Source organism: Mobula birostris, chromosome 3 (genome assembly GCF_030028105.1).
Source record: "Mobula birostris isolate sMobBir1 chromosome 3, sMobBir1.hap1, whole genome shotgun sequence".
Taxonomy (NCBI): Eukaryota; Metazoa; Chordata; class Chondrichthyes; order Myliobatiformes; family Myliobatidae; genus Mobula; species Mobula birostris.
Genome location: NC_092372.1, coordinates 80064485 through 80091848, shown reverse-complemented (window position 1 = coordinate 80091848; position 27364 = coordinate 80064485). Strand labels below are relative to the sequence as shown.

The window sequence follows — 27364 nt, the reverse complement described above, 5'->3', positions numbered from 1 at the left end:
ATACCACAGATTTAGTGTGGTATAAAACTAAATAGTTACTCTTTTCCCTTTAATATACTAAATTCATTCAGATTTTTCTTAATCTTTCTTTTGACTCCAGTCCTGCATCGCTGTTACTCTGGGGGTTTGCTTGATCCCAACTACCTGTACCAGACGTATGCCTCCTTTTGCCTAATAAGGGCTTTAATATCCTTTGTCATCCAGTGTATCCTACTCCTGTCAGCATTTCTCTTCACTGCAACGGGGGTATTTAGATCTTTAACACTCCATCTCACTTGTAAAAGCTTATTAGTTGCTCTACATTCTTCTACCTGCAAACAATCTACTCCAATGAACTCCTGCAAGTTTCTGTTTAATACGGTCAAAATTTGTCATATTCCCATTTAGAACTTGTAGACCAGATCTGTCCCATAATTAATTTAAAATTAATAGATCTGTGATCATTGGTCCCAAAGAGACCTCTGACACCTCACTCAGTTGTCCTTGCCCATTTTCTAAGAGTATGTTGTTTTACCCCTTCCCTATAAGCCTTCTATATATTGCCTGAGGAAATTTTCTTGGAACACACAGATTCGACCCCTTCTAAGTCCTTGACAGTGTGGCAGTCCCAGTTTTCATTAGGAATGTTAATATTCCCTACTATGACTACCCTATTATTCTTGCAACTTTCTGCAATATCCCTGCATGGCAATTGTTCCTCCAATTGTTATTGGTTATTAGGGGGCACAAGTGATCTCTTCCTTGTGCGCTCAGTGGAACTACATGATCAGCACGATCTTACGAAATGCTTAGGTCTTTATCAATACTGTGTATATTGTCTTATTATTTATTGTAATGCCTGCACTGTTCTGTGCACTTTATGCAGTCCTGTGTAGGTCTGTAGTCTAGTGTAGTTTTGTGGTGTTTTACGTAGTTCACTGTAGTTTTTGTATTGTTCATGTAGCGCCATGGTCCTGAAAAATGTCTCATTTTTACTGTGTACTGTACCAGTAGTTAGGGTCGAAATGACAGTAAAAAGTGACTGACTTGATATATAGCTTCATTAACTTTTTCCAAATATTGAAATTTCTAACAAAGTACATCACCTCTAACTGTACAAAATTTGTCCATGCTTAAGCCACAAACTTTTCAATTGAGATAAATATGATGCTCAGCATTTGAATTACAGAACAAAAATCTCAAAATGACTTGGCTTGAGGTAAGGGTCATTCTTGTACCCAAGTTATTAGTTGTACTATCAAATACTCATTAGTTAAGTGATAGTGCGCAAGCTGGTAAACTGCAATCTTATCTCTTTGCAAATTTATCACTAGTAACTCTAAAGGTTTTGTACTTGTAAGCATTTACCTTTCTGCAATCGATCTGTATTTTTTCATTTATTATAGATGTATTAAATAAGCCGGTAGTTCTACTGGTATTTCGCTTGTGTAAGGAATTTCAAATTTGGATGTAGTTATAAAAGGGCCACTTTTGTCCTATCTTGGATTACAATAATCTTAGTTTATAGATCCAAGAATCCAGTAAATTTACCTTGAGAATATTTATCTTTTACAGATAATTCGTAAAGTGGATAAACAAACAGCATTATTAGATGCAGATGATCCAGTATCGCAACTCCACAAATGTGCATTTTATCTTAAGGATACTGAAAGGATGTACCTGTGCCTTTCACAAGAAAGAATTATACAATTCCAAGTAAGAAAATATTGATGTAATTTTTGACCATTGGCTGGCTGTAGACTTATTTCACAGATATGATTCTGGTTTTGGGAGCCTAAAAAAGTAAAGAAAAATTACCCTCATCATTTCCAGTCTTGCAAAATTGTTGTCATGATTGTGGTTACAGAAATTATTCCAATTTTGAACTGTAGGTTGTCCAGAGGAATAATTGAGTGAGATGGCATTGATTCTAACCTATATCTCTCAATTGCCACCGAATGATTCCACTGCCAACAGCTTCCAAACCATTGCTGGCATGTCTAAGGCAGACTCTCTGCGCAGCACAGCTGGCTGCGAGAGGCGATCAAGCAGAGGGAACTAAGGCAAAGCACGAGGATCACACTGGCTTGATATTTAGAAATGTTTGGGGGAAAATGATTCAAAAATAATTATTATTTTTAATTTATTTTGACATGTTGTCCAGTGCTGTTATTTAATCAAAACACAAGCACGGTAAACAGATTTACTTAAACATTCCCTTTTTCAAATGAAGGATGGTGACGCCATTCATATGAGTGATGCTGTGCTAAGCTGAGGGGCCAGGTACAAAATGCTTCAGCCCCTCAACTCAGCAATTTAAATGGTGGCCCTAATCCAGTGATGAAACCAGTGGCATACTTCTGCCCTGCAGTTCGAAGAAGGTCAGAGCCGGTTGTCATAATGCATTGCAGCCAGCCAGTTCTTTAAAGGAACCATCGGCTAGCCTTCAGGCCATTCTTCCATAGGTAAGTGTTTGAAAGAAAGTTTTTAAAAAAAAAAAAAAAAACCCCAATCAAGCAACATGTGTTTGTATTGTGAAGACTCGTGTGGACCTTGAGAGAGAAGAATACCAGACTGCACTTGCCCATATGGCACTTTGAAACTGTGCGACAATATCTTGTTTTACTGATTACAATCAGTAATTGGCAGACCGCACCTGTCACTGGGATATATAGAGGATGTATTTGGGTATGGCATAGTCCGAGAAAAATTCCCAGCAGTGCTACAGCATTGAATGTTTTTTCATATGATCCATTAATGTTGAAGATTTCACATGTCCAGCATTTTGAGAAATTGTTACTATTTATTTTCCCTTAGTGATTTTTAACTTGAGGGCTAGAATTCAGCACGAGATTCTCACTGAAGAAGACAGGAATAGTGTCAATGGTCTTATAAAATGTAACATTTCCTTGAGTATTAAATTATTTGAGCAATCTAAATGCATAATCTTTGCAGTGCATCAAAATACCAGCCTGTTGCAAAGGCATGGCACTGAAACAAAGTCGGTATTCGTCATATTTATTTCTACATTTTTTCTGGTCCACATGTTTAATTGTTCATAATGTCACTGTATTTGAATATTGAAGATTTTGCCCCTGGAGAATTTGCAACTAGAATTAGAAGAAGTGGCAGAGACATTGCTCTCATCTTAATAGAAGAGGGGACACAAAATCTGCCAAATATGAGGAATTGCAGAAAAAACTTTAGTTAAATAATATTGGATAAATTGGTGAGTTTGAAAGCCGATAGATCTCAAGGGCATGATTTGCATCCCAAGGCTTTGAAAGCTAGCTTTAGTCCTTCAAATTTAAGTAACGGATTGAATATGGAGCTAACTTGGATTTATTAAAGCAACATCACATTTGACTTAGGAGTTTTTTGATATCATTATTGGAATAAATAAGATGAAATAGTGGATGTAGATGTTGGGATTCTTGGAAGGTGTTCAAGAAACTAGGCTAAGCAACATGGCTGAAGCATGTAGAATTGGAGGGTAATGTGCTGCCATGAACTGAGAGTTGTTCTTTGGACAAATCAAAGGGGAATGAAAAGACCATTCATTGTTAGGTTGGCAAACTGCCAATTGTGGGCTACCCTAGCGATTGGTACTTCTGGTTCCATATTTCGCCATTGAATTGCAAGGATTTGTTTGAGGGGTCCAACCTCAAGTTTGCTGTCATTTTGCCTTGGTACTGATTAGGATTGTTCTGAACTGTTTTGTATAGAGTGTGGGAGCAAATTGCCTTTTTTTAGACCTGTGGAATGAAAGATACTGGTATTTTCCTTCAACTAACCCAGGATTAGTGCTGGTTCTTTGATTGCAGTAATGATGAAAATAAACTAAGGAATCAGGGGACATAATGCAAGCATATGGAGCTTGCAACCATGACTGAATTTCATACATTTCCTGGTTGCTGGCTTTGGAACAGCAGTTAGCCTGTTCTAAGCAAATTAAGTTTAAATAATTTAATTTTTTTTTGCTCCCTATGAAGAGATTCTCATTTCTCTTGTTTTTATATGCTTTCTGATGACCTATTGATAAGGAATTGCCTGTTGATGAGCTGTAAAGTTCATTGAGCACCAGCAGCTCTCCAATATCGCTTCCCAATCTGTTCCTTAATAGTGTTTTCTATTCCTTTTTCACTCTATCCCTCTACCTGTTATTTTGAACTAAACTAGACTGTTTGAATCTGTGACCTCATTAACCATGTTATCCACATTTACTAATTAGACAAATTACTAACCACATATGCTCTTTATTTCTAAAGCTGAACGCATTACTAAAATATCGTCCTCCGATCTTCCTCAGCTCATGTAATGCTGAAACACCCATCCATTTGCTACCTGCAGTTTGTCCCAGCATCTATTTTCTATTGTCTGAAAATATTCTGACCATTCAAAGCTCAACTTGTGAATGTTCAGTCATTAAAGCTATTGTGCCAAAATTGTGATACAGTTTGAGCACCTCTTATCCGAAAACTTCTGAAATCCAAATTTTTTTTGAGTACTGACATGAAGTCTCAAATGGAAAATTCTGCAGTGCGCTGGGAAAGTTCCCAGGCGATGCACAGATCTCTGCACACCACAGACAGTTCTGAGAAGTGACCTCGCGTATCCTGGTTGGGGCCCTGCTGGTGGAATTTTGTTTTCAGCAGTCATCATAGCCTTCGTGCATTACTCACAGTGATTACCATGTGTTTTGCGCTTATTCTCTGCTCTGTGCTGTGAAGATAATGTTGAAAATGTCAAAAGGATCTGCATTTACCCCTGTGGGTAATAGTGAAAAGAAAAAGAGGGAGCACTTATGTTTATGTATAACACAAAATCAAGTTGGAAAATCTTTATAGCAGTGTAAGTGGGAAGCATCTGACAGAGGAGTATAGTGTTGCAGCAACCACCATTTACAGCCTGAAGGAACAGGAGGGCGAACTGTTAGTTTTATGCTGAAAGTATGAACAGAAGTTAACGAAAAATAGAAAAACATTGCATACAGTGAAAAATGACAATCTTGGTCATGTATTGAAAAAGTGGATTTGTCAGCGTCTGAATGAACATATGCCATTTAATGGTATGCTGATCATGAAACAAGCAATGATCTATCATGATGAACTGAAAATTGAAGGTTAATTGTGAGTACTCAGCAGGCTGGTTGAAGAAGTTTAAGAAAAAGCATGGCATTAATTTTTTTTTAAAGATTTGTGATGATAGGGCATCTGTAAATCACGAAGCAGCAGAGAAGTTGAAAGACTAGAGCAGCGTGTGTTCATTACAGAACAAAAAATCATGTTAGTTTATAAATTCAAAGAAAGATTGCTATGACAAAAACCCTTGTTAATGAGGCAGATGACACTGGGAGAAACACTTCTTTTTTTAAAAAGTCCATCTAGCACAGTGCCTCCTCATCTCGAGAGCATATGCTTCCACGACTGTCAACTGCTTCTGACGTTCCTCCTCAAAATGATAATCATCAGTGATGTACCCTCTCCCTCAAGTTTCTCAGAACTGAGGTGTTTGGTGCTGCATTATTTCGTAAGTGAAAATCGTCACTTTTTTTTGTAATTACAAAACATTATTTTTGCATGAAATCTGAATTTCACATCCATTTAAAATATGTTGGATTGTAACATAACCATCATAATTATTGCATTAAAAATAAAATGTTGACATTTTTCAGTTTTCATTACACTTACCTGAAATTAAATTCAATCCTTTGTTTTTATACCTTACATAAAACCTTTTTTTAAAGAAAGGTAAAATACAAATGCAATCTACTTAACCTTTTAATCATTGTAGGTGGAGACCGAAAGCCTGCTGTTTGTTGTTGTTCAACAACTGATTCAGGTATTCTCCCATTGCTGCTTTGCTGTATTTGTTACCTGCACACATTATATTTTATTACATTAATGAAATAATTTTTACTGTTTAAGTATGTATGTGTGATGAATAGGTGTAAGACAAAGGCTGCTTACCGTAGTACATAAATTCAGTGTCTGGAATGATGGCAATGCCAAACAGCCACTAACTGTCCACCTGGATAGCTGAGGTAATTATAGCTGACCTAATGGTTCAATGTACACGTTATTGTTTCATGCACAAAATTATTAAAATATTATGTAAAACTACCTTCATGAGGATGTACAAGCTATATATGTAATGTAAATGGATTTCATGTTTGGACTTGGGTCTCATCCCTAAGCTATCTCATTATATTGATACAAATATTCCAAAATCTGAAACACTTCCGGCCCCAGAAATTTTGGATAAGGGATGCTCAACCTCTAATATGGAAACTACTGATTCTGCCTCTATCACAATGGATCAAATCATTGTACCCATTCCCTGGGAGCCTCCATCTCCGCTGCTGAAATTTTTGGAGCTCCATCGAAGAGCTTCCCATCTACTTGCCTAGTTACATGCTTCAGACTCCTACTTTTGCAGTGGTTACTTTGGTCAAGCACTGTGGATATGATGGTATGATTTTAATTTTTGCAGAAGTATGAAAAGTATGTAACTTAAGCTGTTTTGCCAAGAAATAATTATGCTTTCTAATTTTTATTATTTGCTGTAATTTACAAGTAAATATTTCACAATTTGTCTATCTTGTTTGCAACTCAGACATTGCATTTTAAAGTTTAGTCTCCAAATTGGGTAGGACCTTTGTCATTATGCTTGAGATTAGTCAAGCAGTATCTCAAGTTTTTGTGTTTAATTGGGTTGAGCAGTATCTGTGGCAGCAAAACAGTCTGTATCAGGACTGAGGTTGCAGAGGAGCATATGTCAGTATAAAGAGTTGAGAGGCAGGTTTGAGGTGGGAATTGTAGGTAATATGACGTGTTATCAAAGGAAGGGGTTGATGAAAAATTGAGCCAGGTGAGGGGGGAGGTTTGGAGTTGGGAGGTAGTGGCTGGTGGTGACAAGTATAGACAGGTATGGAAAGAAAGGAAAACTGACTGATGAATTTCAAGTTTATTTATTTAAATCTTACATCCATCCCACAACGTGGGAGAGTAAAAATCTTTGCGGTATGACTCCGTTGCAATGTACAGACGTTTGAATTTAAGAGTCTGGTGACTTGTAGAGAGAAGGTGCCCTGTAACCTGTTGGTCCTGGCTTTAATGCTGTGGTAGCGTTTGCCAGATGGAAGCAGCTGAAACAGTTTCTGGTTGGGGTGACTGGTGTCCCCGATGATCTTCCAGGCCTTCTTTCTGCACCTGCTGCTATAAATGTCTTCAGTGGAGGGAACTTCACATCCACAGATGTACTGGGCTGTCCATACCACTCTCTGCAGTGCTCAGCGATCATGGTTGCTGCAGTTCCTGTACCAAGCAGTGATACAGCCAGTCAGTATGCTCTCAATGGTGCCCCTATAGAGGTCTTGAGGATTTGGGGGCTCAAGCCGAACTCCTTCAGTCGCCTGAGGTGGAAGAGATGCTGTTTTGCTTTTTTTGCCACAAAGCTGCTGTGTACTGTCCAGGTGAGATCATCGTGATGTGTATACCAAGGAATTTGAAACTACTCACCCTCTTAACTGCAGATCCATTGATGTTGATCGGGCCAACCCTGTCTCCATTCCTCCTGTAATCCACAATCAGCTGTTTTGTCTTTTGGACATTGAGGGAAAGGTTGTTGTCCGAGCACCACTATGTCAATATATCAGCCAGTCTTGTTGGGAGGGTGGAGATGGAAGGGGATGGGGTTGTCTGTGGAGGTAAAGGAAGATGCTGGGGGCAATAACTAGAGATGCAAGGGACTGCAGATGTTGGAACCTTATAAATGAGGAAGGTAAATAGAATCAGAATAGGGAAGGTGAATGGCTAAATGGCTCCAGTCAGGGAGAGGATAGTACATTCGTTGGGTGTAGTGTGGATGATGGGGAAGAGGGAGAGGGTTGTGGGCCACACAGGTAGAATGAGACATTGTTCAACTAGGCGTCGATCTGGCAAAGAGGAAGTCTGAGAATAGGCAGATTTGTGTGCCATTGGGAAGGGAAATTGAAGTGGCATGCAACTGGGAGCTCAGGGTAGTGAATACAGATGGAGCCTATGTATTCCTCAAAGTAGTCAGCTCGTCTGCGATTAATCATGTGGATCGCAGAGGAGGCAAAGTCAAGAGCAATGAATCTAACAGATAAGATTGGGGGATGTGTATGTGAATCTTTTCATGATTTGGCAAGGTTGTTTAGGTCTCTGGATGGAGGTAAAGGAGGAGCAAGTGTTGCATCTCCTGTGGCTGCAGAAGAACGTGCCAGTGGACAGACAGTGGTGAGTGAACCAGGAAATTATGAGAGAGTAGTCCCTGCAAGAAAGGGGTGGAATGGGATGATATAACTGGCAAAGGGATCTTGTAGCAGCTGGAGGAAATGAAAGATGATGTGAGTCTTGGAGTCATAAAACACTACAGCATAGAAACAGGCCCTTCAGCCTATCTAGTCCATGCTGAACTATTAATCTCCATAGTCCCATCAACTTGCACCCAGACTATTGTCCTCAATACCCCTCTATCCTATACATAGGTATAGGAGTGGAGGGATAGTGTATTTGGATACAGTATACCTATCCAAATTTCTTTTGGATGTTGAATTCAAACCCCCACCTACCATTTCTGCTGGTAGCTAGTTCCATGCTCTTACCACCCTCTGAGTGAAGAAGTTACCCCTCATATTCCCTGTAAACATTTCATCCTTTCACCCTTAACCCTTGACTTCTTCATCTTACCCAAACTCAGTGGAAAAAGCCTGCTTGCAGTTTTTCACCAGAAGCCTGCTTACCCCTCATAATTTTGTATAGTTTTATCAAATTTCACCTCATCCTTTCTTTCTGTAGGGAATAAAGACCTAACCTATTCAACCTTTCCTTATAACTCAGGTCAAGTCCCGGCAACATCCCTATAAGTTTTCCAAAACTCTCAATACTCCAAATTAGGCGTCACCAACTTCTTATATGCACATATTCAACATAACATCCCAACTCCTGTATTCAGTACTTTGATTTATGAAAGCAATGGGCCAAAAGCTCTCTGTACAACCCATCTACCTGTGATGTGCTAGATGCAGAGGCTGGTAGGGTGAAAGGTGAGGTCCAGGGGAACTCTGTTTTGTCTGTAGGGGAGTGTTTTTGAGAGTAGGAGGAAGATGTGAATAAGGACTCCATCAACGACTATACAGAATAGCTATATTTCCTGAAAAAGGACGGCATTTCAGATGTCCTGGAATGGAAAACTTGTGAATGGATGCAGTGGAGATTGAGTAAAAGGAGCTGACCTAAATAACCCCTCCAGATCAGGCAAAGATTCACCTGCACCTTTTCTAACCTTGTTTACTGCATTTGGTGCTCTCTACGGCTTCCCCTGCATCAGTGAGACCTGCATTTAATCACTGAAAATTTTGTCACTGTAAAATGACCACAGTTAAGGGTGATTACCTTCCCGACTGCATGCTTCCTGAAATGACAGAGACTAAAGATCAAATTATGTTTCTCTGTTGCAAACTGTTATGTATGTTCCTAGTGAGCCAATTTGAGTGTAACTGAAATAACTGAGTTATGCTATTTAATATTGAAATCGTATTTGAAGTTTAAAAAGCATTAAGTCTTTTTGTCGAACTTCCATGAAATCAGTTGCATTAAATTTACTTAAAACTGTAATGACTATTGCAACTCTACAAATTGAACACTTTTCCATTTGAGATCTGGCTGTTGAAAATACCACCAATATTCTGTAATTTACAAGAAATGCAACCATTCAGAAAACAGTTTGAGTTATAAAATCAGAAAATTCTGAAAAATCTCAGCATGTCAGGCAGCATCTGTGGAAGGAGAAACCAATGAGATTTTGGGTCAAAGACTCTTCAGAAGTGAGAGAAGGAGTAAGTCTAAGTAGCAGAGAAAATGTAGAAGTTGTGGTTGGGTAGTGCAATGGGCATATCTCCAATAAGGTGATTTAATCACACGGTTAAATGGACAGCTGGGCTTCTTTGTCTATGTAATGTTTTGATATTTTAAAATCTGGGTGTTATTGAGTAGTCAAGCTTTCTGGGGCTTGGTCCACTATTATCTGTCTGTGAGGGAGTTTCCTTGCCACAAATTGTCTGAAGAGAACACTTAAGTCTCCAAACCAAATTATTTTCTGGGCGTAGGCACAGTCGGAGATTTTCATTTTGCACATGCTGCACAAGAAGAATAAGTCAAGGTTTTCTCAAGCTGGAAAACTTGGATGATTTTGGTAATAGATTAAGCTTGGTGAGAAACCAGATGTGCACATTGGGTATTGTTGAAGTATTGACTTTAGTTTAACTAGCAGAGTGCACCTGACTTCACTATGCACAACACAGCTGGCTTCGACAGGGCCACAAGTTCTTACAGTAGCTCTTAATTTTATAATTTTCTGATTCAGAAGTGAATGCTGTCACTAAGAATCTTAAATCCTAATTTGTTAATCCTATACTTTATGAATATGTGCAAATTTTGTTAGTTTGTTCATTTAAATCCAAAGTTGCATAACTGAATGAAGAGTTTGGAGACCAGTTACAACAAATTGTGCTGTGTAATCATTTTATTTGTTTTCAAACCATGTTATTGTCAGTCCAACTTTCAGGATTTTGAAATGTATTTACAGTGGAACTTCTGTAATTGTATGTTTCTTAATCAGAGACTAGTGTGGAAACAACTTGAAGCTCTTGCATAGCAATAACCCTGAACATGGAATTGGAAGTATATTTTCAGAGCAATTTATATTTGAAGTTTATTTTCATTCATTGCAGAACTTGGTGGTATTTAATCTGTTGAACAATGAGCTGGTGTGTTTGACCAAAATACTTAAAGTTGAAGTATTAATGATGGAAGTTCTACTGTACTTGGAAATCTGAAATTGTTTTCCACTGGTAAATGCAAAATTAGACATCCATACAATAAGTTAGTACAGCTTGTATCTGGTTTGTTTTACAGCCACAGTTGTATTTTTAAATTTCACTTTGCCCCTTGTTTTCCTCCCCCCCCCCCCCAAACCAGGCCACTCCATGTCCAAAAGAACCAAACAAGGAAATGATAAACGATGGAGCCTCTTGGACAATCATAAGCACAGATAAAGCTGAGTACACGTTCTATGAGGGGATGGGCCCTGTACATGCACCAGTGACACCTGTACCTGTAGTAGAAAGTCTTCAGGTAACAGGGACTGGATATATATAGCTCTTGTTAACATTCATGTTAAGGCTAATATTAGATCATTCAAATTGATTTTCTTTTAAACTGCTACAATTTTAGACAATGTCTGTGGAGAGCCAATTTTCTGAAAATGTATTTTTGCTGAAGGTGTAGTAGCTATTTAGATACTTTGTGATGTCTGCAGAGGGATTTTCTTGCACAGGTTGTCTGAACAGTCTCCAAACCAAAGTATTTTATGGGCATGGGAGCAGTAGGAAGTTCTACTTTTGCATGCACTGTCTGGGAAATCATGTTTTTCCAAGAGTTGGAGAACTTGGATAATATGGGCAATTGACTAAATTTGGAGAGATTCCAGATATGCACATTTGGGTACTGCTGGAGTTAAACTAATGCTTATTTCTGCAGCACAAAACTGGCAAATCCTATTCTTGTCCAAAAGTATACATATTGGAGAAAGAATTTGCAGGGAAAAGTGCCAAGATGTCTGTCCTTGTGATAGAGGAGAAAGGGGTGGTTACATGAAGGTTCATTTGTGCTATAGCATGTTCTTTTCCTCAGCATGGACCAACCAACTCTTCCCATTTTTTAATGAGAGCAAACAATAACCAACAAATTCCAAAAACGGTATGAGTAATGCAATCAGTCACAAGTAATAAGATGAACAATATTAACCAAAGCATGGTTTTATTTGGGGGGGGGAGGGTGTTTATAGGAAATCTATGATTCCTGAGCAGAGCTTTGGTCCCTATTTAAACTTGATGCTGAACTTGAAGAAATGCAGTTAGAGCTTTCGGATGCCTGATGTCCTGAGTTTCAAAAGCTGCATAAAAGTTACTCATTACTGTTGACCCAGTTGTCAAAGCAGCTGATAAGTATGTAGCATTGTTTACTATCAGGTATCAGATATGAGGATATGTCCAGTGATCAATGTCATCAGGCAAACCATATAACCAAATATCTCTGTGGATGACTTTTCAGATGGGAATAAAAAGCATAATTGCAATCAACTTTTACAATAATTAATTAATGATTGGAACATAGAATTTGGGTAATTATTATTTTGCAATAATTAACATCAGTATTAGGCAAAAGATGGAGTTTACTGTCAAGTATTCAGTTACTATACTTCAAGTAGATGCAACACTGCTTTTCATTGTTTTCTGCCAAGGGGTTCTCATATTAATTGTCATGGAATAGATTGCTCTATACCCACTGAAATTTAGAATAATAGAGGATAATTTTGAGGTATACAAGATCTGGGAGGGTCAGTGCTTTTAAAGCTGTTTCCTCTAGCAATAGTATCTACAAATCATAGAAGTCAGCTGTTTACAACTGAATAGAGGAAAATTCCTTTCATTCAGAGGGTTATAACCTTTGTAATGAACTACTCCAGAGGGTTGTTGATGCTCAGTTATTCAGTATGAAGCTGAGGTTAATGCATTTCGGGACACTGAGAAATAGGAGGATATGATGATCAGGTAGGGAGATAGATGAGGCACGGGATCAGCCATGATTTTATTGAATGGAAGAGCATGCTTGAGACTCCTTGTAGGTTAGTCCTACTTTTGTGCCCCACTTTGAAACATTTGAAAGATGACCAACCATAAATTCTGTCTGTTGGAGGCTATTAAGATGTTGCAAAGATTTAGTGCAACATTTTTTACTCTTGTTATTTTGTAACTTTTGTTTGTTCTACTGTGACACTATAAATTTCTATATTCCCAGTTCTTACCACATTGATAACTTCCACAGGTTTCAGCAGAATAGTCTGTACCATCTATGAACTGCTGGAATCACTGACAAATTTAAGGTTTTTGTATCCACGCCAAGAAACCTATAACCTCATCCCTAGGATAGATGTTGACAAGCCAGAACATACCTGTTAATCCCTGAAACTGTTTATTTGGATTTTTTTTTTACAGTCATATTCTTTTAGGTTTTTTACTGTTTTAAGTTTCCTAAAATGTATGTGCTTCATCATTTGATGTCTTAATATCTGAACATAGCACATTCAAAACTAAATGGAAAACCTGATTTCTGATTTCCTTCCTTTCCAGGAATAGACACACTAGTTTTTTAAAAATTTTTATTTAGTCTCAAATATCTTCTATTAAATTTCTGGGAATCTTTAGTACACAGCATTAGTAAGAATTAATAGGGCACTTCTGCAGTTTCTTTATCTTATAGTGGAATCATCAAATATGACTGAGTCCTTCGAAGTAGAAACAGTGATCTGTCAATATATGTGACTTGATTGTGAGGAAACCCAAAATTGTTTCTGTATTTACAACAAAAAGCCATAAATATTAAAGCAAAACATTTTCATAAGTATTATTCAAAAATATTCCATTGTTAAGTAGTGTTGGTTGGCTTTAATTGCATAGCTAAGTTCATAATCATTGGGTGGTCTTGAGTTTTTAATCAGACTGCATTACTTGAAAATAAAAGTAGAGGTGTGAAATATAAATTCTTCTAGTTGAAGCAGCGAATATTTTAAAATTATTTTCTATATTCGACTGATTCTGTCCTTTTAAAATCTACCAATTATTTAACTACTTCACTGCTATTGAAACGTTGTTTAAATATGCTTTTTAACACAATTTGTCTATTAGTACTGCTTTTATCTGCAAAATTTTATTTGTATTCAGAGAATAGTCTATATTTTAATGGCTCAAGAGGGAAGAATGCGAAAATGGAGAAAATTATTAAATGTTTTGCTTCAGACAACAAAATAAAAACTGCGTCATTTTTTTTAGAGATATTTACAAAAGTTCACAGCTGGACCTCAAAACAAAACTGATCTCAATGTTCTGTCAGTTTGTTCCAATATGATACATTTTTTCAAAAGATGTGATAATTTTAAATAATTTTTTAACTAATACCTCAATATAGAAATGGTGCAAACAATGTGTATAATTATTTGCCACTTATGTTCTTTGAAGCATTAAAAGCCTTGAAGTACTGCCAGATATTTCATGGTGCAGCTTGGTAGGAAATTCCAACTACTCTTGCAAAATTTATTTTGTCCTTTTTCAACACTTCATCTATGTTTACTATGTCACAGAGAAATTTGTTGCATTGACATCTGCAGGGTTGGGGTAGATGAAATTTTGTGGATAATGTCATACATTCTTTAAATTGATTGTAATTTTTGGATATAGCAAAAATGGGTGAGCTTGGATGGGCCATTTTAGTCTGCATGGACCATTTGGACTGAAGGGCCTGTCTCTACACTCTATATAACTATGACTATTATAGCAATTTTAGTTCAACGGAGCAATGACCATACTGCATAGTTATGTTTCTTGAAAAGTACATAGCGTATACCACTTGCTGCAGTTGCACTCCTGGGTTGTTCCAGGCAGCAAATGGGTAGGTTTAAGCTAATAATATTCAGTTCTTGACTAGGATGAGTTATGTTATTTTCTGCTTTTATTTACAAGAGATGCTGTGTACAGTTGAACTTTGTTTATGTTTGTAGCTGAATGGGGGTGGAGATGTTGCAATGCTTGAACTCACGGGACAGAATTTTACTCCCAATCTGCGAGTTTGGTTTGGTGATGTTGAAGCTGAGACCATGTACAGGTAAATAAATGATGGTTATAAATAGCAAGCTTTTAGAATTCTATTAAATCGGCCTACTTTAACTGAAAGGTGTTCTCGCTTTTTGCTGCCAACTGAAAGAGAACAACCAAGCCAGAGGTAGAATGACTGTTGGTATGCCGTCTCACTAAATGAATCTACCTTGCCTATCCATGCATGTGGAATTCAAAGCTCGCTCCTTGTGGCAGTTTATTATGTTGCTAACCTTGTGCTTGATTTGTTCCCATTTCTATGTAGTTGCCTGCCTCCACAATTATTTGCATTACTCTGCCTTTCCAAAATTGATGTTTCAAAAAGGAGTCATTCCTTCTATTTTAAGTTCTCTGTTTCAACTGATCATTAACTTCAGCAGGACCATTGATAGATCCTTACCACTTCAGTTAAATTGTAATTCTTTTCTCCTAACCCTCTGCAATTTGTTAACTTAATAGGAAACAGGTGTCGAACCTTGGATTTTCCTCAAATATCTAGAGTGGTGCCACTTGATGCTTCTATCCGGCAAATCATCATGCAGCCATACTATCAGTAAAATTTGGGTTAGATAAATTGTAAACGGTGTGAAAATTTAATTGTGCAAATTGTGGGTAAGATGTTTTGTAGCAATTTTCATTTGAAGCTATCAGGTGCCTTAAGGCAAATAGTTGCTTCCTGTAAAGTTTTATTGAAAATCTGTGAATTCATATATTTTTGCTATTATACAATATGCTATCTGGCTTCTTAAATGCAACTGCAATGTAATGGAGCAGTAGAAAGCCCTACCCTCTCGTACTGAGATTGAAGCCCCTAGTTAAGATCATACAAATTGCTTTCTAAGGGAATATTTCTTTTCCCTCTGCATAATGTCATGTAATTGTATAATTCATTATTCATATCAAGCAAACAGGTTTTCACAGTTCATTCAGACAAAGTTTAGTAGGCTGTGTAAATTAGTTCACATTTTCTCTAGATTGCTGCAGTATTGACCCCATCATCTGAGGGCTTGGGAGAGGAAACTTGGCACGTTTCTCATTCAGAACCACTAACCAGCAGCCTGCCCTTGAAAATGAAGTGTGTTTTCAGTGTTTTTTTCCTGTATTTCTAATACATGTTTTTCTACTTTCATTCTGTACAAATTTGAAGCTGAGCCATCCAGATATTGGACTAATATGTGATTTTTAAAGTTAGCAACTGTTGTTCCTCAGTACATAACCCTACTGGATATATTTATAATGCTTATTTGTAAATAGACACAGAGAATAAATGAAATATTGTGCGGAACTATTTGCTAATCACCTTCTCTTTTTTTTTAAAGGTGTGCGGAGAGCATGCTCTGTGTTGTTCCAGATATTTCTGCATTCCGAGAGGGTTGGCGATGGGTGCGTCAACCTGTCCAGGTCCCTGTTACTCTGGTTCGAAATGATGGTATTATCTACTCCACCAGCCTTACTTTTACATACACACCAGAGCCTGGACCAAGACCGCACTGCAGTGCTGCTGGAGCCATCCTTAGAGCTAATTCCAGCCTAATGGCGTCAAATGACTCAAGTACAAACAGTGAGGGAAGTTACACAACTGTCAGCACAAACTCAACTATTGTCACATCAGCAGCAACTGTGGTTTCCTAACTACTAAAATCGTTTAAAGACATTTACCAACTTTTGGGAAGGGCAAAGACAAAACTGTTGAAGTGCTGCAAAAGAAAACAAAGAACTACTAATGTCAACAGTAACTTGTGGTATTCTGGAAATCACCTCCTTGTTCAGATGATGAACATTTCATTCAAGCATAGATAATCTGCAGGAAGTGTTACTACAATAAGAAAATACACCTGAATATTATATAAAACTTTATAAAGAGCAAAATGAAAATCTATTTTTCAGCTGTTTAAAGTGTGGGCAAGATATAAAGTGTTTGGGTGGGATGGTGGTAAAGCATAGTAGAGAATGCATACAAAAATAACATAGTTTCTATGGACCAAGAAACTTGTATAAGCTTTAGTGAAGGTACAGTTTCACCATACCTTTTTTTGTATTATACATATAGTACACTTTTGTTACCAAATAGTTTATATTTTCTTCCTCTGAGCAATGGGCTCTGAAGTATCCAGGTTCCAGACCTGACCTTACTGTATATTCTCATCACCTATACCAGTAAAGACCTATATTTTGGTCACTGGCCGGAACTGTCCTCATTTTTGTTTTGAAAAAAACTTGAGTCACGTGACTTTCAGTTGAATGTGTTGAAGAGAAAAGCCTAATTTTTATGGTTTCCTGTCAATCTGTATACTGTACTTAAAGGATGTCTCAATATAGCACCTTCATGATGTGGGACAAAAATCACAGTTAATCAATATCATGACTTAGTATAGTTTAAGAAACAAAGAAGCACTCGTCATGGTGTCTAATTGTGATCTGTTCCACAAAATTAATCTAAAATATAATTGTTACTTTATAAAAGGCTTTCTGAAACAACCAAAATATAGGTGTAATGGGAAAATGAAATACTTTAGAGTTCTGATTCTTCAATTAGAGCTTTGATTCCAGTGATATTTTTGACAAGCTCTGTATTGTTAATGATCCTTAAAGGATATGTATTCTACTATGCATAGGCCACAGCAATAACTATCATGTGAGTATATGTCTGTATGCTTATCGGTGTCTAATTTCCTGCTGTCCTTTTTTTTTTTAAAAAAACTGTTTAAAAGCATGTTGGAAAGGATTTTTCATCATATGCCACTCACAATATCTTGAAATTCTGTCCAGTAGCAAAAATTAAGTGTCAGAATTTCTTGATGCAATATCAAGAGCGTTCAACATATATCGTCAGGCTGACTTTGATTGGTTTCACGCCCAATAACAATTCTGTGCAAATAAATACCAGAAATATGCAAACATCTTTATGTATAAAAAAAAGTTAGCATGATGTGACAATGGGGTTGACCACACTTTAATTCACACATTGCTTTTTATTTTATGTTGTCAACTTCCTCATACTTAGTTTAAAGAATACCAGAAGGGTTATTTACCTTTTGAGTTCTCAGGATTACCACTGCAATCGGATTATGGCTGCTACCACATTCACTATAATATGTAAACTCAAATTGTGATATGCCTTCATATCATCTCTCAATGCATTGTAATATTGGGACATCCTTATGTACTTCAGAAATGTGTATCAAAAGCTTTAAGTGACTTCTGCCCTGTCTGCAATACATACAACAGTTACAGATATGTTAAACATAGCTTTATTTTTTCAACCATTTTAATAAAACAGTATTTAGTAGTAACTGATAGATTTGCTTTGCCACGTGTGAGTAAAAACTGAAGTTTTTGGATACACTGACCTCTGATAAATGAGGTTCTGCATTTAACTGAGTGTTCAAGTGTGGCTATAAAGTATTGAGTCAACTTTGTGTCTGTATTCTTCCCCCAAAGCTCTGCTTTTATACATTGAAACATATTATCAGCTTTTTATATTTATAGTACTTGGACCTACATGTGCCAGATGAATCTTTTTGGCAATTTGATTGCTATAGTGGTTTATTTTTATTTTTTTATTACATGTGTTATAAGTGAAAAATAGTGTGTGTGTCCTTTTACGGTGTTATTTGCTTAGTGGAATTCATTTTAAGATTGTTGCATTCAAGATATGAAAGCCTATTTGTAAGATCATCAAATACATAACAATGCAGAAATTAGTTCAGTATTTCATCCTTTTCTAAAATATAGAAGAGCTGCCTTTTCAAACTAAAAATTTAAATCGGAAGATTACTAGAAGTCACTAAGGTTACTCAGTAGTGAAATTGATTTGAGAGGTTACTGGCCATAAGTGCACAAAGCATGGGAACGTTAATGGCAAACATTGATTATTAAAATAGACAACAAGAAGTGTTCATGTTAATGCAAACTTCCTTAATAGATTTTAAAAGAGTTCATTATGAGCAGATCCAGAAAAACTTAATGAAGAGCATAACTTCTATTATATTTTCAGGATTGCCAGTTTACTTAATGAATTATTTTTGTAATCTAATTGTTTTTATTAATGTAGGCAAACATGGCAGTTATTTGCCAAGAAATCACAAATGAGATCGTGTTTTAGTGATTGGACCAAATAGAAGGCAATCCCTGCTCCTCCAGTACAGGTTGAGTACCCCTTATCCAAAATGCTTGGGCCAGAAGTTTTTTGGATTTGGAATAATGAGATAGCTTGGGACTCCAAATTTGTGTGTTACCGGTAAGCACTCTTTGTCTTGCACATATGTACTTAATAGTAAAAATTATTACATACAATTAATGTAACAAAAATACAGTGTGTGCAGGGAACAAAAGCAGCACACAATACCTGAATCAGTTGTTGAACAACAACAAACAATGGCAGGCTTTCAGTCTCCACCTATGATGCCATGATTTCATTAAAAGGTTACAGTACACTGTATGTTACCTTTTTTAGGTTTTTTGTAAGGTATAAAAACAGCACTGTAAACTTTTTCTGGTGTTAAATTTTCATCATTGACTTGTTCTGATGGTAAATTTTTGTGATCAAATGTTTTTAAAAAATTAATCATGTGACTTAAATTTCTGTCACCACAATTACCTTCAATTTTCAGTTCATCTTGATGGATCTTTGCTTGTTTCATGAACAGCATCCTGTTAGTGGCATATGTTCACTCCAGTGCTGATAATATAGAATCAAAATCTTCATATTTCACCTTATGCAGTGTTTTTCTATTTTTCATTAACTTCTGCTCATTACATATGTGAGGTCATTTCTCAGAACAGTCTGCTTTGCACAGAGGCTCGTGCATCGCCTGGGAATCTTCTTGGTGCCTTGTGGAATTTTTCATTTGTAATGTCGTGTCAGCACTCAAAAAAAATATTTCAAGATTTTAGAGGTTTTTGTATTTTGTAATTTCTGTTAAGGGGTACTCAACCTCTATTACTTTATTGAAATAATTTTCATTTCCACTTTCTATTTGTTTAAGTATTTTAAAAATATTATGGTTTTGATTTTAATGCTATTGAATTTTTAAGTTATCACTTAAGCCCAGCCAGTCAGCTGTACAAAAAGCATTGGTATTTAATACCGAAAGGCTTCTGTATACCAATAGAGACACAAAGCTGAATGGTTGCAGTAGACCTCAGGTCTGAATAGCTAGTTCTGAAGGCAGCTCTTATTTGTTCATAAAGTCATTTATTAAAGAGAAGACTGGAGCATATTTGACATAGTTGACAATATTACTTTTAATGCTTGGATTACAGGTTGTGACTGGAAGTAACTGACTGAATAACTTAAGGTCTTGGCTAAATTCAAGGGAAGAAAACTTAAAGATATTTGGTACTTTGACCTCTTTTGTTAGACCGCTAGGACTGGAGTGAAACTTGCTCTGTGGGCTGAGAGTTTTTCATAATTAAGAAAAACCTTTCAGCTCATTAGATTTGTTTAAAGTTTATTTTAAAAGCTTGCCCAGTTTATTGGTTACCTGCAGCACAGATTATGTCAGTGATTATTCTTGACATTCCAATAATGTACTGTATAGCTGTTACCTCTGTTAAACTAATGTATAATGCACAAAATTCACATTATACCATTTGTCATGCCATACACTTAATTTTTGTAACCTTATTGTTCATTCACTTTACATCTTAATTAGTGTTTTCCACATCCTACAAAACTTGAGTTTTAGTTTAAAATTGAGTGACCAGAATTGTACCTAAAACTGGAAGGTTTTAATGGGCATGTGAAAATTTCAGTACTTTCTCCTTAAACTTCATTAATGCTGTACATTCCATTATTTTTGAATTTGCAGTTGCACATTTTCTGAAAATTGAAAGCAATTGCTTCTTTTCCAACTATTCTTGTGCCAGTTCTGTTTTTCATTGCACATTTCTACTTTTAAGTTTTCTCCATATCAATTTATAGCCTTTCCTTTAAATTTCATTTGCAATTCATCTCCAAAAATGTATAATTGACCTGAATTTTAAGCATATTTGCCTGCAACCTTCATGCAGCATTTATTTCTGTGTAATCAATAGACTTATCCAGTTTCTTTCTACAAAGAGCCATTGTAAATGAGTGCGAATCAAGGAACTGACCTCTGTAGTGATTCTTGCACCAATCTACTATAATAGATATTTTACTTCCCCTTTTGTTAATCCAATATCTTACTCAGACAATAGTTGGTCTTGGATTTCAATTGATTAAATAATGTACGATGCAATGCTGCAAATACTTTAGATTTTTGTTCCTGTTTAGGGTGTTCTTCATTTCTTTTTAGGAGATAAAATGCTATTTAATTTTTTATTGGCGTCCTTGTCTTTAGCACCACCTTCCCCATGCATTACTTATCAAATAAAAGTTTATACGAAGTATTCTGACTTGGACAAGCAAAACTAGTTCAAAAATGAGTCACTCTAGCCAACCGCAAGCAGATTCTGAAATATGATTAAATAAGGTAAGAGCATGTATGTAAGCCTTTGGACTAATGGCATAAGTACAAAGTAAATTTTGCACTTTCTCTGGACAAGCTTTCAAATTGCAGGTATTAATTTTCAGTTATTCTCAAGAGAATTAGAGCTTAAGGCTGTATATTAGTTGATTTCAACCATTAAAACAGTAATTAGGAACATTAGATTTAAGATCTCAACAGGATAAATTAATACTTTGTCAAGAATATTAGTTGAAGGACACCATATTTCTTAAATCATGAATATTAAACTTACAACCTAAGATATGTCATTGATGCTTTTGATCAATTTAAGAAATGTTAAGTCTCTTAAAATTCCCTATTGTACTAGCCTCTGCCACCACCCCAGGCGGTGCACTCCAGACACCCACCTCCCTCTTTGTTCAAAAAAGAATAATAAACTTGCCCCTCATATCTCCTTTGAAACTACCTCCTCACCTTAAATCCATGCCCTCTGGTATTAGGCAATCCTGGGGGCTGGGGGGGGGGGGAGGTTGCTGTCTGTCTACTCCATCTATGCCTCTCATAATGTTATAAATCTCTTTTCAGATCTCCCTTCTGTAGTCTCTGCCTCTCGAGAGAAAACAACCCAAGTTTGTCCAAACTCGGATTATAGCACATGCCCTCTAATCCAGGTAGCATCCTGGTAAAACTCTTCTGCGCCTTTTCCAAAGCCCTGACATCCTTCCTATTATGGAGCAACCAGAACTGTGCGCTGTACTCAAGATTTGGCAAACTAGAATTTTATGAAGCGGCAACATAACTTCCTGACTTGACCTCAATGACCAAAGACTAATAAAGGCAAGCATACTGTATGTCTACTTAACCACCCTATCAGCCTGTGTAGCCACTTGCGGGGAGTTATGAGCTTGGACCCCAAGACCTCCCTGCTCATCACTGTTAAGAGTTTTGTCCTCAACTGTGTGCTAACTCTACATTTGACTTACCAAGGTGCAGTTCTTCACATTTGGCTAGGTTAAACTCCATCTGTCATTTCTCCTCCCATATCTTCAACTGATCTATATCCTGCAGTATTCTTTGTCAGTCTTCTACACTATTCACAACACCACCAGTCTTCATATCATCTGCAAACTTACCCACCCATCTACATTTTCATCCAGGTCGTTTATATTTCTCACAAACAGCATAGATCCCCATGGAATACAGCTAATCACAGACATCCAGCTAGAATAAGTCCCTTTGACAACTGCCCTCTGTCTTCTATGAGCTAGCTAGGTCTGAATCTAAATGGCCAATTCATTATGGATCCCATGCACCTTAATCTTCTGGAAGAGCCTCCGTGAGGGACCTTGTCAAATGCCTTACTAAAATCCATGTAGACAACACCCATAGTTCTACCTTCATCAATCACCCAATCACAAAACCTGAAGAAGATGCAAGTTTCCCTGCACAAAGCTGTACTAGCTCTCCCTAATTAGGCCATGGTTTTCCAAATTATCATAAATCTTATCACTAAGAATTCTCTCCAGTAACTTTCCTACCACCGAACATGAGACTCACTGGTCTGTAGTTTACAGGATTATTCCCTTCTTGAATAATGGACATTAGTGACCCGTCAGTCCTCTGGGACCTTGCCTATGGATAGAGAAGATGCAAAAATATTGGTCAAGGCTCCAGCAATTTCATCTCTTGCCTCTCAATAATCTGGGTCTATCTTCTCAAGTCCTAGGGACTTATCCATTTTAATACTAAGAGACCCAACAGTACGTCTTTTAGCTCAATGCCCCAGCATATTAATGTGCTTGATATTGATCTCATTTAAGACCTTATCTGGAATGCACTTACAGAGCAGGTGATGGAATCAGATGTAATCAAGCCATTTGAACAAGTGGTCCAAGAAGCATGTAGGCAAAAAGACGATGGGCAAAAAGGTCAACCTGAATATGGTGGGCTGAAGATCTTGTTTGCGCCATACACCTCTGACTATAAATTTGCTATGTAAGCCTAAAGAAGTAACTTTATTCATACCTTTGATACCAGACATTATATCATGACAAGAAAGCTAATGGCACTTGCTTATTTATGCAGAAATGGTGCAGCAGTTTAAAATGAACACCTACCCGATTCAGCTCCAATAGTTGTTTGAAATGTGCCAGAATGCTAAGAGTTTTGAAAAAATGTGTCCTGCTGTCTTCCCTCTTGCTTCATGTGTTGTTTTATTTTGATTACTTTTTATGGAGATTCAACATTTTATTTATTGACTCATTTTTTCAGTGAGTTAAATACCATATGTTTTGCACTGAGAAGGCAACTAAGTGATTAGAACATTTCTGTGGCCTGCAATGAAATAAATCTCATACTATAATTAACTATAATTGTACATTACGTTGCCCAATCTATGTACTTTAGTTTATGCAAGAGATCAGCTTGGACACACTTCTTCACTGCCCCCAGCAACTACTAATTTCCAGCAGCATCTGATAAACAATATTTTCATTTTTCAATTGCCATTAAAAGTTGTGGAGTTAGCTTATTTCTATTGCAGTTTAAATTTCAGTTTATGGTGCATAACACAATGTCCATTTTCTGGTCTTGCCTTCCAGCCACACAGATTATGAAAGTGTGCGAGATATCTTTCTAATCAGTAGTAATGTTCCAAAATGTTGCAGATTTTGCCACTGGTCACGTCAAGAGAAAGGGTTAAACTGCCTTGCTGAGTGGTCATTGCCTGTCATATGAGATGTGCAAGGGCCTTTCTCACCCCCAGGGAATTGAATAATTGATCAAAATTAGTGAGATGTTGGCAACAACTTGATTACTGAAGGAGTGAATGTTTGTAAGGTAATCAATTAATTAACTGAGGATTTTTTTTGTATTTTTAAATATTTTTTCATTATTTGTGATCTGGGTGTCGCTGGCAAGGCCAACATTCATTCCCATCTTTAATTGGCCATGAGGGGAAGGTGGTGTTTTCAGCTGCTGCAGTCTTCCTGGTGAAAGTACATCTGAAGTGTTGGTGTGGAGTTCCTGAATTTAGACAACAGCAATGGGAAAAAAAATGATTTTTTCTAATTGGGAAAAAATGGGAGACTTGCATGTACTGTAGGTGGTGTTCCCATGCTCTATCAGTTTTGGTGATAGAGGTTTGGAGTTTGAAAAATGCTGTCTAAGTAGGCTAGGTGAGTAACTACAATCCATTTTCTTAGATAAAAGGTGGAACAAACTACAGTCACTATACACTGGCACCAGGATTCAGAAGTTCAGGATGGTTGAGCAGGTGCTAATCAAATAGTATGTTTTGTCCTGATTGGTATTGACCTGCATAAGTGCTGCACTCATTCCTGTAGGAGCAAAATGTTCCATCACTTTTTTTTGTCTTAGAGATGTAGACTGTCAGAAAATAGAGAACTGCCTACCAACAGCTCACATAGCCCAAGTGTTTGTTTTGGTCCAGGTGAGTTTCTTGTTAATGGTGACAGCCAAGGTTTTGACGGAGGAGGATTTGGGGCAGTAATTGTCATGGTAATGCCACTGAATGTCATGGGAAGGTGTTTATGGCATCTCTTGTTAGAGATGATGAATTGCCTGGCACTCATCTGACGTAAGTGTCATTCCAAACCTGAATGTTGATTCAGTCTTGCTGCAATCAAGGACTGGCTATTTGAATATTTGTGAGTAGAATTGAACATTTGGCAATCATCAACAAATATTTCAGCTTTTAACATTATAGAAGGTGTGGCATTGATGAAGCATCTTAAAATAGCTGTACCTTGAGAAATTTCTGCAGTGATGTATTGGGATTGAGATACTGGCCTCCAACAATTATATTTAAAGTTTCTGGAACTTTAATCAAACTAAACCCTTTTCCTGGAAGTAACTAGAAGTCTATTTATTAGATATTATAAAACTTCCTCATTTTTAATGTAGAGAGTCCTCTGCATAAAACATGCAGCTCTTTTCAATGTTGAAATGATGCTGTAAAGCAATTTATGCTGTATGTGTTCAACATGTCTCAGACTTGAGCAATATGTATCAACCTATTGATAAACTCATTTTGACAACTCAATGAGGAAATAATTTGCATATTTGCAGTCATTGTTTTGAATGTGATGTGCAGTACAATCAGAACTAGAAGAAAATGAAGTGGAATCCTTTATATGGGGCAGAATTATATCATTTGACATGTTGACTTGTCAGTCTGGTAAGCTTTTAAATAAACTGCTTACTTTTGTTAAACAACACCTTTTGCAATGCATGAATACTGGTATTGATTACCTTCAAATCAAATCCTATCTTCTGTTTGCTCTTTTCCTGCCACATTTCATCCCAGTTAAATAACCACCAGTAGTTTGTTTATCTCTTTAACATATATTGATGAAGACTGCATTCCATCATTATGACTGGTTTTGTAAATCAATGTCATTTGCATTCCTGAACACAAAGCATTAGATTTTTAAATCTAACATACAAATTTAGTATAATTAATGTATTTAAATAATTTGTATGGGCCATCATGATTATAGTGGCAGTGTAGCATAATCTTAAAATACTGTATCAGTACATGACTGTTGCATTATTTGTAGATTGTAATGGTATTAAACAATATCTCATTCCTGCTCGAGCAGGAAAGAAGTAACTGAATTTTAACAATGGTCCTGCTGGAAATTCTATATGCAGAGTTGGTCATTAAGGCCGCTGATTCCTGTGGAAATGTACCTCTGATTTGAGTTAATGCTATAAGCAGTGTGAAGCAAAGAGGAGACTGGGGGTGGGGGGCAGTGGCTTGAGTGTAGGTTTGTGTGTATTCATGTGACAAAAGTTCATTGTGGTTCATTTATTGTCTAAAAAGATGGAAAAAAATGACACACTCTGTTATCCTGAATGTGACCAACCCCAACTCATTTCCCTGATCTTAATCTTCATTGCTGGTGTCTGGGAGTTCCTTAACTGAAGAGCGTCAGGTTATAATCACCGTGAGCATCACAGTGTCCAGCTTGAATTTTGTCTGCAAAATCAAATATTTTTAATAATCAAGCCTAAGATTGGTAAAGGCATAGTTTTTCTAGCAAATGTTGTCAGGAAGTGTGTTATCCTTTAATTAATGGAATCAGCAATTTCTCATAACGTGGTTAGCAGGTTTTTTATTCTAAACACAAAATAATCTGCAGATGCTGGGGTTAAAGCAACACTCACAACATGCTGAAGGAACTCAGCAGGTTGGGCAGCATCTGTGGAAAAGATCGGTCGACGTTTCGGGCCGGAACCCTTCGTCAGGACCGTAGAGGGAAAGAAGGTGGGAAGGAGAAGGCTGGTAGGTTCCAGGGGAAAGATAAAGGGGTGGGGGAGGGGAGGCAGGAAAGATGAAGAAAGAGTAGGGGAAAACAATGGGTAGTAGAAGGAGGTGGAACCATGAGGCAGGTGATAGGCAGCTGGGGGAGGGGGCAGAGAGACATAAGGATAGGGGAAGGGAGGGAGAGGGAATTACCAGAAGTTGGAGAACTCTATGTTCATACCAAGGGGCTGGAGACTACCTAGACAGTAGATGAGGTGTTGCTCCTCCAACCTGAGTTTAGCCTCATCATGGCAATAGAGGAGGCCATGTATGGACATATCTGAATGGGAGTGGGAAGCAGAGTTGAAGTGGGTGGCTACTGGGAGATCCTGTCTGTTTTGGCGGACGGAGCGGAGGTGCTCGACGAAGCAGTCCTCCAACCTGCGTCGGGTTTCACTGATGTAGAGGAGGTCGCACTGGGAGCACCGGATGCGATAGGTGACCCCAACAGACTCACAAGTGAAGTGTTGCCTCACTTGGAAGGACTGTTTGGGGCCCTGAATGGTGGCAAGAGAGGAGGTGTAGGGACAGGTGTAGCACTTGCGCTTACAGGGATAAGTGCCAGGTGGGAGATCCGTGGGGAGGGACTGATCCCTGCGGAAAGCTGAGAGGTGTGGAGAGGGAAAGATGTGCTTAGTGGTGGGGTCCTGTTGAAGGTGGTGGAAGTTGTGGAGGATAATGTGCTGGATCTGGAGGCTGGTGGGGTGGTAGGTGAGGACAAGGGGAACTCTGTCCCTGTTGTGGTGGGGGGAGGATGGGGTGAGAGCCAAAGTGTGGGGAATGGAGGAGATGCGGGTGAGGGCATCATTGATGACAGCAGAAAGGAAACCACGATCTTTATAGACAATAGGTGCAGGAGTAGGCCATTCGGCCCCTTGACTCAGCACC

The 27364-nt window shown here is 37.5% G+C and overlaps 1 protein-coding gene across 4 annotated transcripts in view; it reads left to right on the top strand.

Moving 5' to 3' along the window:
• rbpjb (recombination signal binding protein for immunoglobulin kappa J region b) overlaps window positions 1–21322 on the top strand; it is a 138580-nt gene extending 117258 nt beyond the window's left edge. For 3 of the 4 annotated variants that reach the window (XM_072252925.1, XM_072252927.1, XM_072252928.1), the window contains 5 exons: window positions 1555–1695; window positions 5773–5820; window positions 10983–11138; window positions 14620–14723; window positions 16033–21322. In XM_072252925.1, coding sequence (XP_072109026.1) covers window positions 1555–1695; window positions 5773–5820; window positions 10983–11138; window positions 14620–14723; window positions 16033–16345 — 762 coding nt within the window. In that variant the 3' untranslated portion in view covers window positions 16346–21322. The remainder of the gene's footprint in view (window positions 1–1554; window positions 1696–5772; window positions 5821–10982; window positions 11139–14619; window positions 14724–16032) is intronic. The other variant, XM_072252929.1, reaches the window with a different exon arrangement.
• The last annotated feature ends 6042 nt before the right edge of the window (window positions 21323–27364 follow it).